This window comes from Ictalurus punctatus, chromosome 2 (assembly GCF_001660625.3).
Source record: "Ictalurus punctatus breed USDA103 chromosome 2, Coco_2.0, whole genome shotgun sequence".
Lineage (NCBI taxonomy): Eukaryota > Metazoa > Chordata > Actinopteri > Siluriformes > Ictaluridae > Ictalurus > Ictalurus punctatus.
The window spans coordinates 25,130,238-25,150,788 of NC_030417.2; the positions used below are offsets into that span (position 1 = coordinate 25,130,238).

General features: G+C 37.6%; 1 protein-coding gene across 2 annotated transcripts; it reads right to left on the reverse strand.

The window, feature by feature from the left end:
- Nucleotides 1-1,918: 1,918 nt before the first annotated feature.
- Nucleotides 1,919-19,216, reverse strand: tom1 (target of myb1 membrane trafficking protein). 2 transcript variants are annotated; one of them, XM_017460254.3, is made up of 16 exons: nucleotides 19,055-19,216; nucleotides 17,521-17,599; nucleotides 17,299-17,377; nucleotides 16,460-16,609; nucleotides 15,650-15,778; nucleotides 13,542-13,661; nucleotides 11,519-11,635; nucleotides 11,067-11,200; nucleotides 10,835-10,874; nucleotides 10,571-10,682; nucleotides 7,212-7,272; nucleotides 7,052-7,121; nucleotides 6,712-6,780; nucleotides 6,242-6,301; nucleotides 4,671-4,707; nucleotides 1,919-4,399 (listed from the first exon to the last, which is right to left on the reverse strand). In XM_017460254.3, the coding sequence occupies exons 1-16, from the start codon at nucleotides 19,104-19,106 to the stop codon at nucleotides 4,305-4,307; spliced, it is 1,404 nt and encodes a 467-aa protein (XP_017315743.1). In that variant the 5' UTR covers nucleotides 19,107-19,216; the 3' UTR covers nucleotides 1,919-4,304. The 2 variants fall into 2 exon arrangements, with proteins under 2 accessions (XP_017315743.1, XP_053530305.1); XM_053674330.1 differs by lacking the exon at nucleotides 6,712-6,780.
- Between the last annotated feature and the right edge of the window lie 1,335 nt (nucleotides 19,217-20,551).

The window sequence follows — 20,551 nt, forward strand, 5'->3', positions numbered from 1 at the left end:
AGTATGACCAAGGATGTGTGTTGCCTAATTTATATGTTGAACAAGACCAAAGGAATCCAAGATATTACAAAATTCAGTAACCAAGGGTCAACCAGGGCAGCAGACATGCACATTAAAATCACCCAATAATAAACGCTCATACAACGGAACAATAGAGGATAAAAAAATAAATTTTTTTTAAAAATCACAAAAATCACTTAAAAAGGCATTGTCCGGGTTAGGTGGCCTACAGATCAAAGCACAGAATAGCATGGAAGAGGTCGACTCTAACACAACACACTACCTCAAACGGCGAGTAACTTCCAACAGAAACTCTCCGAATGTTCAGTGACTGTTTAAAAACCATAGCAACCCCACCGCCCTTACCAGAAGGCCTTGGAGTATTAATAAAACAACAGTTCAGTGGACAGAGTTCCTCGAAGATGGTTGAATCACCAGGACTAACCCAGGTCTCCGTCAGGAATAAAATATCCGGGTTATGTCTGGTAGAAAAGTCATTTAAAATGAAAGTTTTGTTGCACACGGACCTAGCGTTAACCAGGGCCATCTTCATAGGAGACTGAGGTAGCGAGGTCCGATCTGATGAAATGAGTTCCAGAGGTTTTTCATAGTTGTTATATCGCAATAAAAGGCGGAAAATGATTTGACATGATTTATCTTGGTTACGTTTTTTTTTTTTACATCACAAAAACCTGCAAGTGTGCATGAACACGTTTTATATCCACTGTAGCTAAATTGCTTGATCTTTTGGCTAGTTGTCACCCAGATAGGCAGGTTGTTGCATGTAACATTTTTAATGTATCTTGCTACAAACTTGAATTGAGGGTCTTCTTTCTACTCAGTTATAATTGAAAAGACCTGTTTATGGTATATATTTGAAATCCAGTGATGCAGAGACAGCTACATTACTGGATCATCACTAGGGGAAGAAAATAAATATTTGAAACATTAAGGCCTCAAAGTGGACATAATCCTCAAAAACAGGCAATATCTACTGTAAGGTATGGGTGGGATTATTAAACTTTTTCTTGTGGATTTTGATAGTATTTTGTGAATGTTGCCTGATTAATTGTTCAATCACTTAGAAAGGGAATATGTGAATAAAAATAATTCACTCCTTTATTTACCATTGTATTGAAGGTAATTCTATAATTGTTAGTGTTATATGAACAACATACCTCCTGTCTTCTCCCATCTATTCATCGCTAGGGAACCTCTTTTGCATTCAGAGAAATTTGTGCAGAGTAATATGTCTTTTGGAAGTGTTCATATTCACATACCCGAGTTCTACATACTATTGTTGGGTTTAGTACGAGTGGTGTGCAAGAGCAGAGCCCTAATCCTAATCAATATGTACAGATACAAAACACACATTCCAAGAGACCTAGTCTATTAAAACATCCATGTACCTGGGCTCATGGCTCAGATATTTTCTGATTGTGTGTTTTTATAACAAATATCTTGATCAGGGTAATCAGGTTTTCTCTCATAAAAACACTGTTCTAAATTGCTTGACAATTTGTTGAACATTTTCCTCTGGGGGGCCAGGTTTTGTATAAAATATGTTGTCAATGCCACCTGGTGGACAGTACTGTCAAGAAGCACTATGATACATATTTGGGAACATGTTTTACTTAAATCAGGATACTGACCAGCTAGTTACCCTAGAAATTCAAAGGTGAGAGTTCAAGCTCAAGTGGTGCTATTCAGTATTCAGACAGTTGTAGAGATACCAGCAGTCAATGGGAAACGTGGTAAAAACTTAATAACAATAATAATCAATAACCACACAACTGGGCACAGATAAATATTGCAATTTAACAAGGGTATTTTACTCTCTAGTTTGTATAAGAGGACAGACATCAGAAAAAAAAACTGAGCTTTTAATATAATAATATACTAACTCAGAAAAATAGTGTAGGGATTTTCAGATATTTTATTAATGTAATAGACAACATTTTATAACATTGTACAAATCCAAACCATCGAAACTATAAACCATTCCCTACAACAACAACAACAACAAAAAAAAAAAATCCACTCACCACAGTTGACCTCTTCATCTCCACTTTGCTTGACTAAATTTCACAAATATGGAGTCCTGGTCCATAATTACCCATTAGTTAAAAGTTTTAAAACTACCTTAACTTCAATAACACTTGAAAGTGCAAGACTGAAGGACTGCAGTGTTGGGGAGATTACTGGGAAAATGTGTTACTGGTTACAAGTGATTTTTTAGGAAGTGTAGTATAATCTAAGAAATGTTGGATTTATTTTGGACAGCCTTGAAGCGAACATAACTCTGTGTAATGAGGAGTACATGCCTATTACGTGTCTACATGCTTGTATTAAAACCTGCTCATTAACTTTTTTAGGTAATGTAACATTAAGTACTGAGAATGTCAAATAACACTCCTTTCATTAGAAGAAAATAAAATAAAATAAATGACAGGTTTCATCGAAAAATCACTGTGACACAACTGACTGCTTACTGACATCCCACTTTTTGGTTTGCTTTTTTAACTATAACCACAAATTCTAAAAAGTAACATGGTACATGATATACATGGTATATTAACATTGTATAATGTTCTAGATCTCACAATATCATCATAATAACGGGAGACACCAGGACATACTCATTATTTCTTAGCTGAAACTAACATTAAAGGACTCATGAACATGTACTTTTAAACCATTAAAATAACCTATAGTTTGAAAAATAATTTACTTAATATGGCTTTAATGTAAAATACATAAAATAAGTCCAGGGTCTATTAATAAATATGTAATATGCAAACCAGCTAGTTGGCTAGTTAAGTGTTAGTAAACTGTCGAAGATTTGTCACAGGTGGACACAAGTGGGACTTCAATATCAGAATCTTGAGATCTAAAGTTTATCTTATCTGTAACACTCCCTGAATTTTTATTTTGTAAATCTTTTTTTTTTTTTAAACATTTTTACAGAAAAGCGAACACAGTGTACATTTTTAAACTGAAGAATGTACACTTTGCACTTTAACAGATTTGACCTAAACAACAATCGACATAATAGGCATCAGCTTAAAATGTTACAGTCTGGTATTCAGGGGTACAAACTCTCTGATGCAACATGTCTGGTGTTTAACAACTAGCACACATTATAACCTAAGCTAACTAAATTCATTGCCTTCTGCTATCAACAGTTAGCTGAGATTACTAGATGTATTGCGCAAAAAAAAAAAAAAAAAAATAAAATAAAATAAAAGGAGTACAGTGAAATCAAAAAGGCTCACAAAGTCATTTAGACACTAGCCTGGTACAAAAAAAAAGAAAAAAAAAAAAAGTATATAACAGTTCATAGGGAGTCAAAATAAATAGCAAAGCAATATGTGACAATAAATTAACATTGCAGTAGATAGCTACTGTAGAAGCTATCTAGGGAACCCTTTCTCTGATTTTAGCTCAGTTGTAGTAAGAGCTATTATGCAGTTTATGGGCACTCAATAAATTACAGATTAACAGACATTCACTTTTTTATAAATATAACCAAAAAGTAACTAGTTTGATCATGTGTATTCGATAATATAATCCAGACTGCATGTAGTCTGTTACACAACACTCCTTGGCAGATATGGCCACCTCCACTGAGCCTGGATGTGCTTTAGAGCACCACTTGCAGATGCCAATGACTATAGTTGGCAGCCATTCTCATAGACATGTTCATTCATCCATCCATCCATCCATCCATCCATTCATTTATTGATTCATCCATTTATCTTCAGTAATAGTTTTATCCGGACTCTATCCCAGGAATACTGGACACGAGGCAGGAACGCACCCTGAATGGGTCACCAGTACATTGCAGGGCACCACATACACACCCGAGGCAATTTAGCATAGCCAATCTAGTATTTTTCCGGGTCGTGGGAGAAAATCTGAGAACCAGGAGGAAACTCACCAACAGTAACCCGAGCTTAAGTTTGAACCGAGGACCCTGGAGCTCTGAGGTGGCAATGCTATTTATGCTTGTCCTGCCTTAATCAGTGCTACAAACCTGAAACCACAGTCAGTGAAAAATTTCACATTCATGTTACACACTACACAGTTCCCCTGTGGGGGGGAGAACCCCAGTATAAACTAGATTACAACAATGATATAACCCCATCGTTTAAAAATGTGCAAGAAGTACAGATGATACAGCACCATATAAATGAAATATAAATCCCCTTCCATAAAGCATAATGGCACAAACCAATCCACCTTATGCTACAGATTCGTCAATGGTAGATATTAGCTGTGGATGGTTGTGCTCCTGTTAAGAACTATGGTTGTGAGGGCGTGTGGTCATTACGTGAAGGTTTCACGGAGGGAAGACGCTCGGCTGCTTTTGCTCTTCCAGCCAAAAACCTATCAAACTCTGCAGGAAAGACAAGGAGAGAAACAGGGCTCTATTCTGTGAAGAACCGTTTTTGTATAATTGCAGCTGTGGTAATGGAAAATGAGAATATTGCCACTACTGGTTATGGAAAAATGACACTCTTTTGACTCTTGTCTACTACACATGTACTACAGTCACTCTGTGAACCCTATTTTATTGCCAGATAACACTGCTCCGCTGACTTTTTACTGTTTTTGTATGAAATTGTAAAGCAAAATCTAAAAAGTTAATACTTTGGAGAAAATCATACCTTCGCTAGTGACACCCTCATCTATCAAGTCATCATCCTGCATTATAGAAACAAGCAGCAGTTTTACACACTCCAAATACCAAAGACATTATTACATTCTGAAAACACATACTGTATAAGGTCTAGTACAACATCAGAAAGAGAATGCTCGCTCTCAATTCCTGTTGGCAAATATGAAAGATTCTGTGATAAAAAAATAAAAAGGTCAAATGGATGGAATGGATTTCCAACGCTTACATGTCTAGATTTGTGTCGATCTGATACTATAAGAACATAATAGTACTACATAATAAAAACTCATAATAAAGATCAATTAAAAATTTCCTTAGAAATTCCACACAACACAGTTTAGGTTTTTACTATAGGATTAGATCTTTCCCAAATAACTTTAATCACAGATGCATGTACAAGCATGTCTATTAGCAAGGTTTATGGTCATTAATATGAACCCTAAAACCCACTTACTGTACAGGCAGAATAACTAATGCTGTCCTTCAGTATACTGAGAAACAATCAGTACGTTTACATGGATAACAATAATCCGATATTAACCCGATTAAGACAATACCATGATTAAGAAACTACCATGTAAACAGCAAGTTTTAATTACCTTAATCCGACTAAAGTCATACTCGAAGTAAACACAAATTGAATTAAGACATGTGGAGTATTCCTGTTTTAGTCGCATTATCGACGTGCATTACAGACATGTAAACACCTCAATCACACTATTAACATTGTGTGGGAGTTTTCAGCGCATTTTGTGAGAGGACACGTACACGCACGGCAGTACTCAACTGTTTCACGGCAAACTAGAGAGCACGGCTGCGTCCCAAACTGCGTACTTGCCTACTATATAGTAGGCAAAATACATGTATCTGAGCTACTATACAGTAGGTAAGTACGCGGTTTGGGACGCAGCCCACGGCTTCAAGAAGTCGTCCATTTGCACGTATAACAACAAATAATTAACTGCACTTGAAGCATTCGTAAATTAAAAATAAAAAACACCCAAATCTGTATACGGTACAATAACGAAGACGAACTGTATGTTGATACGTGAAATTCTGGAGGAACGTCGGATGGCGTGGCGTGGGGACGTAATGATGTGTGCTGTTAATCGATCTATGTTCTATAACATGTAAAACAGGAACATGAAAGGAATATCCTAAAAGTAACTCATGTAAACACCTTAATCACAATACTGTCTTATTCAGAATAAGTTCAATAATTAGATTATCACTGTCCATGTAAACATAATCGTTGTAATCAACCAAACAATTATTCTGCATGTGCAAGGTCAGTCCATGCAAGAGCAAGGTATAACTAAAAAAGCGGTGAGGTACTAGATTAACGGAGTATAAATTTTAGTTTAATAAACTTTTGAACAGGGTGATCGACGTAAACTGTTAATATTTTGTTTATGCACTTGTGTCCTGCCTCTCACTACTACACGTTACATATACATCTTAAAGCATACTATTCACTAATATGGAATACGATCTCTCAAAACAATCCGAGTATATATAGTGATATGTGGTATAGTGAACAGATAGAAATCTAACACTCACATCATCCACATCAAGCCACTGCTCAATATTGTCCATCACGTCACTCTGATTGACAGGAATCTATAGAAAAAGCACAAACAAATTAGCTGTTACCGCTAGATGGTGAAAAATAATGGGAGGTTTACAAAGAAAAGAGAAGAAAAAGACACCCATCATGCACAGAAGTTAAGTGCCACTACGCAAGGAATACAACACATTGTCTTGCATTGCCTTTAAAAAAACAAAAAAAAACAAAGGCAATTATGTGATCTGTTCAGCGAATGCAATAGTTATTAAAGGAGAGAACTGCCACCTGCCACCTTAGAAAAGCACTCACAGCACATCATGGAATGATCTGTACAGCTCCACTTTGCATATTAGAATGAAACAGATTCAGCCACTCCTAAAAGAAACCACACACTAAATACCCCTTTTGCAAAAAGCATGCAGGCTCAGCAATTCCAAAAGCACTCTGCATGCTAAAGACCCACCATTCCCTTTTCCACCATCCAATACAATTGTGGTGAGGAGCCGAGGAGGGCGGAGTCTGAGCTGTCATCCTTCACATAGACATACAGGTTTTTCAGTTTTTCACAGATAATACGAGACTCGGCTAGACAGTCAAATGATAGTTATACTAAAGAATGCTGCATTCCTGCAACAAATAGGTTTGAATTCAGTTGTGTTGCAAATGCAATTATGCAAAAGCACTTACACTACAAAACTTACTACTAAAGCACATACACTAAAAATCAGGATATCTCAGGTTACTAAGCATTTCATAATACATGTATTAATAAATTTAGAAATACACAAATAAGTGTTACTCACCCCTCTAGCATTTTGTACCTGACTGCTTGCTGCTGCGAGTTCGTCTAATACAGAGCTTTCCTGACTGGCCCTGACACATAAACACATACGCATACCACTTTTACAGATTGCATTTAATTATATTATTTCACATTAATGTGTCATTAATTGAATATTTTACCCATCCTGAAGGCTCCCTGAAGAGTAGTTATTTCTCTGAATAACATCCTTCTCCTTTGTGCCTGCAGAAAACCATAATTATGTGCTATTACCATGTGCAGTAAGTTATAGGTTAGATAAACAATGGCAGGGTGGTGTGATGGGGAGGGCCATTATCACCCCAATGTTGATCAATATTCTTATAACAGCATATAAGAGTGAGTTTATAAGTGTATTCTCATTATATCACAGCAATCTTTCAACATTTAACAAAAAACTTTTACAGAATGATAATAACTACATTTAAAGTTTTGAAGCTATAATATCAATAGCTATAGCTATTGATTCCCTTACTAGCCTTTCATTTTTCCACTCTCTCAAAGTTAATTACACAAAATGATTCAGACTGCCATGTCACTAAGAAACCACAAAACCCTTAGTCCTGAAGGCTTTCCTGTGTTGGAAAACAAAGTTACTGCTTTACCTGTTTGACTGTTAGGACATGCTAAGACTGGAGACTCCTTCCTTCCATGCTAAATAAATCTCCTCATGGACGGCTACACCAGATCAACACATATTACATATGGGTCATGTCAAGTTGTCCAATGCAGGTTGCTTGACAGGTTTTAAATTTCCAAAATTTTTAAGTGAGCATTGTCATTGCAAAACCACCAGTTTAATATAATATAATATAATATAATATAATATAATATAATATAATATAATAATATAATATAATTATTATTTTACTTGGTTTAACTGCGACAGGTATCTTTGTGTCATGGCACACAACAAATTTAGGTTATAAAGCTGTTTGCGGAAGCCTCCATATGTCAACTCAGGATGGTCCTAGCTCCTTGGAACAAAAACTGATCTGTAGAGCACGTTACCAGATACAGGTACACATATAAACATTGCACCTTCTTGTTCCTAAGACTTAGAACTCAAGTCCAATTGTAATGTTCAAGACTGCTCACAGTTACACATTTAGGGCCAATTTATAATGGAAAGGGTTTGAGTCTCAGTCTTAATTTTTTAGGGGGTACCTAGGTAAGCATATAGTGTGCATGCAGAACATTTTCAGGTTTGAGAGTTCTCTTATTATCATGTTTTTTTTTTTTTTTTTTTTTTTTAAATCGGGGAAAGAAAGTGCAATTATAAAAAACTTTTCGGGTTGAATATCTCTGGTGGAGGACCAAATACAATCCTGAAATTTTAACAGAAATAAGCCCTCTGGTGTTATTTCTCCTGTGATAAAAGCAGTAACTTCTGAGCTGTAGTCACTTACTGCTTTTCTCAAAAGACTAACAACACTACTAAAATATATATTATATATTATAATATATATATATATAAATAATATATATATATATATATATATATATATTAGTAGTGTAATATACACACACACACACACACACACACACACACACACACACACACACAATCTCACAAAAGTGAGTACACCCCTCACATTTTTGTAAATATTTGATTATATCTTTTCATGTGACAATACTGAAGAAATGACACTTTGCTACAATGTAAAGTAGTGAGTGTACAGCTTGTATAACAGTGTAAATTTCCTGTCCCCTCAAAATAATTCAACACAGCCATTAATGTCTAAACTGCTGGCAACAAAAGTGAGTACACCCCTAAGTGAAAATGTAAAATTGGGCCCAAAGTGTCAATATTTTGTGTGGCCACCATTATTTTCCAGCACTGCCTTAACCCTCTTGGGGTTGGAGTTCACCAGAGCTTCACAGGTTGCCACTGGAGTCCTCTTCCACTCCTACATTATGACATCACGGAGATGGTGGATGTTGGAGACCTTGTGCTCCTCCACCATCTGTTTGAGGATGCTCCACAGATGCTCAATAGGGTTTAGACCATCACCTTCACCCTCAGCTTCTTTAGCAAGGCAGTGGTCATCTTGGAGGTGTGTTTGGGGTTATCATGCTGGAATACTGGCCTGCGGCCAAGTCGCCGAAGGGAGGGGATCATGCTCTGCTTCATTATGTCACAGTACATGTTGGCATTCATGGTTCCCTCAATGAACTGTAGCTCCCCAGTGCCGGCAACACTCATGCAACCCCAGACCATGACACTCCCACCAGCATGCTTGACTGTAGGCAAGACACACTTGTCTTTGTACTCCTCACCTGGTTGCCGCCAAACACGCTTGACACCATCTGAACCAAATAAGATTATCTTGGTCTCATAATCCATGTCCTTAGTCTACTTGGCTTCAGCAAACTGTATGCCAGCTTTCTTGTGCATCATCTTTAGAAGAGGCTTCCTTCTGGGACGACAGCCATGCAGACCAATTTGATACAGTGTGCGGCATATGGTCTGAGCACTGACAGGCTGACCCCCCACCACTTCAACCTCTGCAGCAATGCTGGCAGCACTCATACGGCTATGCATTGAGGGAACCATGAATCCCAACATGTACTGTGACATACTGAAGCAGAGCATGATCAGTATGCAGTACTCCAGCATGATAACGACCCCAAACACACCTCCAAGATGACCACTGCCTTGCTAAAGAAGCTGAGGGTGAAGGTGATTGCCTGGCCAAGCATGTCTCCAGACCTAAGCCCTATCGAGCATCTGTGGGGCATCCTCAAACAGATGGTGGAGGAGCACAAGGTCTCTAACATCCACCAGCTCCGTGATGTCATCATGGAGGAGTGGAAGAGGACTCCAGTGGCAACCTGTGAAGCTCTGGTGAACTCCATGCCCAAGAGGGTTAAGGCAGCGCTGGAAAATAATGGTGGCCACACAAAATATTGACACTTTGGGCCCAATTTGGACATTTTCACTTAGGGGTGTACTCACTTTTGTTGCCAGTGGTTTAGACATTAATGGCTGTGTGTTGAGTTATTTTGAGGGGACAGCAAATTTACACTGTTATACAAGCTGTACACTCCACTTTATGTTGTAGCAAAGTGTCATTTCTTCAGTGTTGTCACATGAAAAGATATAATCAAATATTTACAAAAATGTGAGGGGTGTACTCACTTTTATGAGATACTGTGTGTATGTGTATATATATTTTTTTTAATGCTCACGCAAAAAACTTTGCAATTATTGGACAACTTGAGATGGAATGTCCCACATTTATTTATTTATTTTATTAGTTTGTGTGGAGCATCTGCCTTGAATGTCTACAGTATGTGAAGGTTGTTACTAGTGATAATGTATTAGAATGAGTGTTTTTATATAAACCTGTGCTTCAGCTTGTAGCTGGCACTGCTGTCAGAACTGTGCTCTTACAGAAAATAAATCAACACCTTCCACACACCCAGTATTCAATAACACTGGTATTAGTAAGTTGAGCACTTTAGCATTAATTATGAAGAGAAAAATATTAGTACTTACTCAGGCGAGCCATGTGACTTGACAGACTGCTGACTGTTTGACTGACTGGAATTTCCAGTTGTGATTGACTTTGTGGTTTACAGGGAGCTTCAAGGTCAATAAGATTGGCACCCTGAATTAAATCAAGAATGAGATATTTTTTATATATATATATATATATATATATATATATATATATATATATATATATATATATATATACACACAACACTAAAATGGAAACTGAAATGAATTTAAAAATGATATTGAATTGAAAGTGCTTACAGACTGCACAGAATTCTGCCTGTTGAGACGTTTCTCAAAACTGGAAATGTGACATTTTGTGGATAAGATCACAATAAATGCTTGATTAGAATCTTCTGCAAACACCCCTGCTTGAAATCTCTTTTCTCGTGTATGGTTTTCATTTTGCATTAAATATGTTTTATTACTTTCTGACATATCTATAACCTTACAATTATAGTTTAATAACAAGGTTCTCCGAGCTGTGCCTAACCTGTGATATTGTGTGAAGGTTGTGTTCATGTCGTCATTAGCAACCAGCAGCTGCTCTACCAGCTTCTCATCAGTTACTCTGGGAATGAGATGAACTATTTGATCCTGCATCTCCTTACACATGGAGTACAACCCCTACTGACAGGGACAGAAAAAAAACCCAAAGTGACACGGTCTGTTTATATCTACATTCCTGAATATGGAGAGATAGGAAATGTCAAGATTTTTGCCAAAGCTAATATAATCCCCTCTGAACGTACTGGAAAGCTGAAATTCGATCATCTCATATTCATCTTTTGCTCTCAAACCCAAATACCTTCAATGTATAGCAAAAACAGGAGAATTGGCCTTGCTGTTCCAATAGTTTCACAGGGGACTATATGTTAAAGCATAACAGCTTTATTGTTTTGGATTATTAGATGGATGTTGCAGAGTGTATTTACATTCTCTGACCTTCAGGAGCTCTGTATGTGACTGTTGACTGCGTGCAGGATCGATCGGACTCATTATTTTTGACATCACCTTTAGGTTACCGTGAACTGTTTCCAGGTTAGACGTCAACTTTTTCACCTGCAATAGAAACCAATATCATAAAAACTGTTCATCACCGAGAGCTCATCTCAGATCTCTATAAAGAGAATATAAACCACATCTGCCTCGCTGTGTAAGAGTTTCATACACCGAGTTACTAGTTTAAACCTACCCTGCAGCTACATCATTTACCAGGTACCACTACCATATGAGTGCACACTGTAGTTTTAGAATTACCGACAGTACACCATGTTTCACCCTGGACAGTTTTATCCATGTGTTTACAGCAATTACTGATTGTACACCATGTGTTGCCCTGCCCAGCTTTATCAGCCACCCTATACCCATCCATCAGTGGAAATGGACCACTTGGGAACATCAGTGACTAGATAGTATTTGGATAGGTAGTATTTTTTTAAATCCAAAACTCATTTAGTGAACACAGTAGTGAGAATTCTTGCTCATGATTTCTACCACCAACACAACTTTGTCTTCTAGAGCACATTTTGTTTCAAAACTGATTATACTCAAGTTCCAAACCAATTGCATAGAGGATTAATTGTCTATATCAGGGGTGTCCAATCTTATCCGCAAAGGGCCGGTGTGGATACAGGTTTTCATTCCAACCAAGCAGAAGCCACACCTGATTCCACCTGTTTAATCAGTTGATCTTGGCTTTCAATAGACTTAGGTGTGGCTTCTGCTTGGTTGGAATGAAAACCTGCACCCACACCGGCCCTTTCCAGATAAGATTAGACACCCCTGATCTATATGATCAAAAGCACGTAGACACCTAACCACTGCATCCATATGTGGTACTTTTAACAAAAAACTATTTTCTACAATGTCTTTGTATGCCATAGCGTTACAATTTCCCCTTCACAAACCTGTTCCAGCATGACAATGCCCCATGCACAAAGTGAAGCCCATAAAGACATGGTTTGCCAAGGTTGATGTGGAAGAACTTGACTTGCTAAACCCCAACCTCAACCCCATTGAACACTTTTGAGTTGAACTGGAATGCCAATCACGCACCAGGCCTTCTCACCTAACATAAGTGCCCAACCTCACTAATGGTCTTGTGGCTGAATGAGCAAATATTTCTACAGCTACACTGTAAAATCTAGTGGAAAGCCTTCCCAGTAAAGTGGAGGTTATTATAAAAGCAAAAGGGGGACCAACTCTGTGTTAATACCCATGGCTATGAAATGGGCACAAATAGGTGTGATGGTCAGGTGTCCACATACTTTTGGCCATATAGTTTGCCTAGAGGTAAGTGACAAATAGTATAGTATATTTGTAACTAACTAAATGTTATAGCCTGTATAGCGACAAAAATATGATATTTTTGGGTCAGAGGGGTGTGCTGTGTGCATAAAAACATCATCCATGGAATTGCTATAGCACCTGTATGGGAGGCATGAAGCTGTAAGGCAACAGGAAAAACACATTTGCATGGGCCAACGAAGCATTTCACTGTCCTCATGCAGTCACACACTGATTTAGAGTACATTCAAAGATGGAGAGACATTTCTTTCCACATTATTACTTAACCTTATGTTAGAGGTGAAATGTTTGTGATCAAGTTTAGTTTTCTTTTATACGGTAGTATAACAGGATATAGTTTTTTTCTGTTATAGTATTTTAGTCGTAGTGCCCCCCCCCCCCCCCCCCCGTACAATATATAGAACAGTGGGGGGGGGGGGGGGGGCCACGACGACAAAAACAAAAAAAATATTGCACTTACTGGTGAATAATGCTCGTATGAAAAAAACCCAACAAAAACTGTAGTCAACCCTGGTTTCAAACAATGCTAATGAGCAATTAATCACTTGCCTGCTTTTAAAACCAAACAAACAAATACAAATAGAAATAAATCCAGCACAGAACTTTAGCACATGTTGCCAGATGGCTTGCCTCATTTAACTGTATGCGTGTTTGATACCTCATCAGGTGATAGAGTGATGGGACCCTCTGTGTTTTGAAAGGGGAATGTCTGCTGTTGGGTTTGAGCTTGCTGTGTGGGTGAGAGAGGATCCTCATGTCCAGTTGCAGGAAAAAAACGCTAGTGAGAAAAAGAAAGAAAAAAAAGCAGTGGTTTTATGGAGCAGGGAAACATGCACCACAAATGAAATGGTACACATGATTCATGTTGCTTGTCTTTGATATATACAGACAGATGACAAACACCAGGAAAAACTATGTGGCGCTGTTAAGGTTCACATTCACACATACAATGATTTTATCACTGCAAGTTGCCAGTTGCTGTACTATGAAGTCACCAGTAACATTTACCAGTGGGTGGCACAACTAGCATTCCACTTTTGACAACGAACTAGTTTTCTTGCCACAAAAAATGAAACATTCTGGAGGGAGAGCGTGTGTATATAAAATTCACCAGTGTATATATGCATCATATCTTATGAGATGAAGGAGAAGAAGTGTGTGCTCTTTGACATTGCGGCCATCTATCTGCGGCGAAAGCTTATGTGCCAGACTGTCTAGGTCAACGAAACAATTCGGACTCGCAGGCAGCATGGTGGATCACGGATCAGTGCACCTTCACTTCCATTGGTAACTGCTGCACCAAGTCGCTCCAAATTTGCATAAAGTAAAACTTTTCTCAGCTTTGTCATGCTGCTGGACACACCCACATCTAGTCACCAATGGTCGCTGAGGCTCAAGTCACCGGAAGTCATCAGCTCTCACTGAAAATTAATGGCCTCCTGTCACTTTATGTGTGAACATACCTTTATGCTGTGGGAGACATTTAGCTGGTATGGTTTGGGTCCGCTTGTCCGCTTAGAGAGAAAAGTGACTCAAAATGAATATAAAGTTATTATGACTGACACCTTTATACGACGACGAAACATTTCTCTCCTAACAGGAGTGGTCTCTTCCAGAATGACCCTTCCCCCATCCACAGAGAATGAGGGCTCACTGAAGGGTTTGAGGAGTATGAAAATTATGCAAATTATATGCTAAGGGTTATGGCCTTCACAGTCAGCAAATCTCAAACCAATTTAACACCTATGGGAGATTTAGAGCTGGCATGTTAGACAGCACTCAGCACCAACATAATCATAATAATAATTAAAAATAATTGAGTATTCATCCCTCTAGTACAGTTCCAGAGACTTGAAGAAGCTATTCCAAAGTGCATGAAGTGTGTTTTGGTGTCTTGTGGAGGCCCAGCAGCTTACTAAGACGGATGGATAAACTATCCATTTTCTACACTGCTTATCCTACACAGAGTCACAGGGTGCCCAGAGCCTATCCCAGGGGATTCGGGGCACAAGGTGAGGTACACCCTGGACCGGAGGGCACAGTCATGCACACACTCACACATCCATTTATACACTACAGACAATTTGGAAATGCCATTCAACCTACAACGCATGTATATGTATTGGGAGAGGAAACTGGAGTACCTGGAGGGAACCCCTAAAGCTTGGGGAGAACATGCAAACTCCACGCACACAGGTCGGAGGCGGGAACTGAACCCCCAACCCTGGAGGTGTGACGCAAACATGCTAACACTAAGCCACCGTGCCAGTGTTCTGATTTTAGTTCAGTGCATAGTTAGTTAGCATGAACTGCCCGTCAAAAGTTTTATAACACACTGTATAAATTTTTGGGGGGTGTTAAATTTCAAGGAAATGGCTTAAGCACTTTAGAATGAGAAAACTAAGTAAGAAATAGGTCCAAGTGAACTGAGAAATGTTTGTGAATTTATTTTATTGGGGGGAAAAAAAAAATCTAGATATAGCTAGAAAATACCAATCTGGATCTCTCTAACGTTATCGCACAACATATATTTGCCTTACAGGCTTTAATAAAGCATTAATTGTAAGCACTAATCCCATTAGAGTCTGAGAGTGAACAATGAATAAGGCCTTACATACAAAGATTTAGGCAAATGATAGAATACAGGCTTAGTTTATTCCTTATTTAATTGTCAATAGCAGATAGTGTTATAAAACCTTTATAAAAAAAAAAAAAATAAAATAAAAAAAAAAAAAAAAAAAACCATCTTACTGCCAGTGTATGTACCTTGTTGGGGGTGTGTATTGGGCTACACAACTCAGCCACTGGAAACATAACTCCTTTCCTCCTGAGATCTTCATACACACAAACTACACCAGTTAAATCTGGAGAACTACGGAATGCATCAGCCCAGGCCTGGAGAGAGAGAAAGAGAAAGTGATGGGGTGGTTGGGCACACCCGGTGCTTTGTCTGGCACAACACTCACTACAAACCTTTCTTTATATAAGCAATATCGCACAAGTAAGAATGCTGCTGTACTGAATATCAACATGGATGTGGTTCCAATTGGTCATAGGTAAATCACAAACATGCTTATATTCAGGACAATTCATCAAGTGTGATATTGCTTTTATACAATAGGTCCATAAACAAGAAGTTGATTTTGAGCGACTGACATTTCAGACATAATATGAACAAACATTTTGTCTATTTTTGCTCAATCAGCAATTTTTTTTTCCAAAGAAGCCAAAGCTGGAAAGAGTGTTGCATGTTCCCATGCAGCACACAGACTGACTGGCAGCCCATAGTAAGTGCAGTAATGGTTTTGATGTAGCCTACTATTGCTAGAAATGGAATTTTATGCATCGAACAAACAAGCAGACTGATATAAGCAGAGTAAACTGTGCCATTGCTGTTATACTTTATATTAGCATTTCTGGAACACTGCTTGTACAATCAAAGTGTACCATAACTAACAGTTAAAGTTAGTTACTTTAACTGTTAGTTAATTCTATAATAATAATAATAATAATAATAATAATAATAATAATAATCTGCTACCATTCAAACCAGTGTCTCACAGTACTGATTCTTACCTGTATAATAGTCAGTATTCTGTCATGAACAACCAAAGGAGGATCATTTCTAGGTAAAATAGTTCGGACCAAAACCCCTTCAACAAACTCCCTGGCAGACACTAGGACATGGAACCTGTAGCCACAGTTTTTCACACAGGCCTCCAGAACCTGAGATATCATCAAGAGGGAAAATGTAATTGTATCAGTGTAACTAAAGATATTTTCAGAATATATAGTATGTATCATGGTATTAAGTAAAACAAATCTTTTTTGCTTTTTTTTTTTTTAAACAGTGAACCAATTGGTAGAAAAAAAATAGCTAGTTGTTATAGTGAGCAACAGTGCAGTTGTTCAGTACTAGAGTGTTTTATATTTTATAATAGTACCATAATTTCTGACAATATCGATATTCTTTTAGTAACCAGCTCTTTATAAATTAGTGAAATATAATGCTGTACATTTATGTGACCATTAAATTGCTGAAGCCGGACTTAAATATGTATGCACAGTGGAGTTCAAAAGTTTGCACCCCCACAGTTGCTGTGAAAAAGAAAAAATATACCTTTGTTTTAAAATGCATCTACTAAAATCATTCTAAGAGGAAAAACTGTAAAGACAGTAGTCTAAAAAAGTTTTAACTTTTTGTAAAAAGGCCAATTTTTTTTTTTTTGCTATGGATTAATCTTTAGGCATCATTTGAAGAAAGTAGTGTAGGACAGTTGGCAGAGTTACAAACACATATATAATGTTACTCATGTCACAAGGTGCATGTACTATATAAACTTTCCAAACAAAACTTTTTATATCTTGTTCTCTTTCACTATGTGGACAAAAGGGATACAAAGTGAGCTACTCACTGTTAATGCCAGCATGACCTCTTTAAAATTCTTATTCCCCACAATCCTCTTTTTTATTGCTCTGACTGCATCTTTAGGGCTAAAAACAGAACAGTGATGTAAAAGTAATGTAATATATGGCAAAAAGAAGCAAATACTAAAATTTAAAACAGTGTTGTAAAATTACTATGATCTATACCAGTGCAAACAAATAATAAAATCTGGAATTGACAGGACACACACCCGTCTTCTGTCTCACAGATGATGTCGCAGATCTCCATATTGAGTCCCCAGTCTTCTGATTGCAAACTTGTAGCATATTCTAATACACAAATGCACACCATGATGCAGAAATGATCCAAATTTACAAATTCATACATGATAAAGAAAAATCAAATAAGATCATATCATCAAGAGGGAGGGTAACATGTAAACTAATTACCAGGTTAAATTTCAGTAAGTGGCCTTGGGCATTTAAGTTGCACTTGGCCTACACTGAAAGTTAAAGCTCATTTTGTAAAGGTGTCTTTTCCCCTTGGCTCATTTATTATGCCAACGTAAGATCTCGCTGCTGCTGCTACTTAATTATCCAAGGTGTGGCTGCAACCTTGAAAAATCATTGAACTGTTTGTTGGCAAAATATTAACCCATAACTTCTGAATCACAAATGATTTAGTCCAACAACAGTTATGAAACTACTGCACTGCAAAATGCATGTTCCAGAGGATGAATTTGAGTGTTTGCTTAATGAAATTGATGAGAGGGTGTAGTTCAGAAGGATTCTATGATACACAGTGCTTCGTCAGTACTTTGGTCACAGGCTGTCATTTACTGCCCTTTTGATTACACTCTTGTTTCATATTGGTTCAGGGATCTGGGTAGGGCAACCAATTCCCAAACAAAAAGCTCAACTTTTGCTATTCAGGTTGCTCATACTGAACTAGGATTTCAGTTTGTGCCAAGTCCCTGTTGTGTTCCTTAAATTCATTCTTTGTTCATTAGGTTTGGCACACTCAGTGCTACCGTCAGCTGCCTGGGCACACTGGTTTATTCAGGCAAATTAATAGATCGACTGAAAGGGAGGGGTTGGTGCTGGAATGTAGGAGAGGGGTGTGTAAAACTTGATTAGATTGTTGTAATTCTTGGACTTTTTCATATATGGTGCAGAATTTAGCCCCTTTGAATAACAACTTTGTGTCATAACAACCACTGTCTTACTTTTATTATTATTATTATTATTATTATTATTATTATTATTATTATTATTATTATAACTAATCGTTGAGTGTACAGGGTAACAAATGAGCGATTTAAAACAACCTTTTGTGTCTTTAATCAGACATTTTATAGGCAAAATTAAGACAAACGCACCCTAATAATATATTTTGCAGTAGGCTAAATACATAAACACACAAATCCAACCCTGATTTGACAGCTATAGCGAAGCATATTCATAACGAACCAATCAGAAACAGACGTGCAGGATTTAAACCCGCCTCCTAAGAGTGATTGGACTAATGCGGTGTCAGTCTGGGCTTAATCCATGCATTTGCTGTCAAGTTTTATCAATTCGTAATACGGTTCGTTTTAGCTAAAACGAACCTGTAAACCTGTCCTCATTCCAACTAGAGATAAGATATATTTATAATATTCCGAAAACGCAATAAGCTTAAGCTTAAAGAAAAGGTCTGTGTTACGTGCTAATGGGCTAATATTAAATGCATCGGACTCGCTAACCGGCGCGTCCAGTGTTTTTTTTTTTAAGTGTTTCACTCACCTATTCGCTGGCCTACGGGTGTACAAAAAGGGTTTCCTGTTAAAAACTCCATCTTATCTGTCAATTCAGTATTTCTGAAGGATACCTGACGACACCGAAAAAAAACAAACAAACAAACACTCCTCTTTCTGAAGGAGGTTTACCCGGCGAACTGGAAACTCAGACAAGTTACGTCATCTTTTAAAGGAGACGCTCCATCAAATGCAGTCACACTTATTTCCTTTGTTTATTATACCCAGTGGAAATTCTTTCAGAATGTGTTAATCACGATTATTATTATTATTATTATTATTATTATTATTATTATTATTATTATGTTTTTTTGTTTTTTTTTAAGCCTGGCTTCTATTCTACCCTACAATATATGTACCCTCAATAAAGCTAGATAAGTTCATTTGAAGATTCCACACAAAATTCAGGCACATCAGAGGTAATATCAAAGTTAGTACAACGCAATTTTAGTCAACTCTTCACCATGATACTTGTAGTACATATACTGTTTTATATATAATATTTCATATTCCACATTTCACATTTTCCTACCACTCCTGCCACCTAACTGCTCACAACAGTACAACAGGGAATAGAATTATGAGCCAGTAACATGCCATTCAACCAATTAATGTGAATGCAGCCAGTTGCATTTTGGTGATATCCTGTGAGAGATAACATACATTTACATTTACATCACCTTTATTCATTTAGCAGACACTTTTATCCAAAGCAACTTACTAGTCAGGAGATACATGTAAAGCGATACATCAAGCAGAGAACAATACAAGTAGTGTAGATTTTTTAATTGATTTGAGTTGGGACAAGTTAGGGGTTAGTTAAGTGTTCACTGAAGTGGGTCTTTAGCCGTTTTTTGAAGATAGTGACCGATTCTGCTGTCCTGATTAGTGTTGGAAGTTCATTCCACTATTGAAGGACAGTCAGTTTGAAGGTTCTACCAGGCGCCGGTCGTTAACCGATCGCAGGTTGCGGGAGGTAACATAAACCTCAAGGAGAATGTTGAGGTATGGGGTGCTCTTCCAGACAAGGTCTTGTACGTTAGCATCAAGGTCTTGAATTTGATGCAGGCGGCTACAAGAAGCCAGTGTAGGGAGAAGAAGAAGGGTGTGACATGGGTCATTTTGTGCTGGTTGTAAACAAGGCAAGGTGTTTGATGGAGCAGGCTGGGAGGCCCGGGAATACTGCATTGCAGTAGTCCAGTTTTGATATACAAGAGCTTGGACTAATAGCTGTGTGGCATGATCAGTGAGATACGATCTGATTCTCTTGATGTTACAGATCCATACAGATGTTACATACAGATTGCTAAGATGTGTGTTTTAGGCAGCTATAATGACAATAAGACTGAATGCATCACTTATATAATTCATTATTAGCACACACTACATTTAAATAGCATCTTTCTCATATCCAGGTTTGCTTTTATAATTAGAAAAATAAAACACACAGGGAGCTGAAGATTAGCCATGATGTAGTGCTGTGACA

Coding starts and splice junctions, on each gene's coding strand:
- tom1 (XM_017460254.3), bottom strand. CDS start 19,106: ATGGAGTTTTTAACAGGAAACCCTTTTTGTACACCCGTAGGCCAGCGA. Junction 7,122..7,211: donor TCAGGGAGCCTTCAGGATGG/GTAAAATATTCA, acceptor TTTATGTGTCAG/GGCCAGTCAGGAAAGCTCTG. Junction 4,400..4,670: donor TGAGGGTGTCACTAGCGAAG/GTATGATTTTCT, acceptor TCTTTCCTGCAG/AGTTTGATAGGTTTTTGGCT.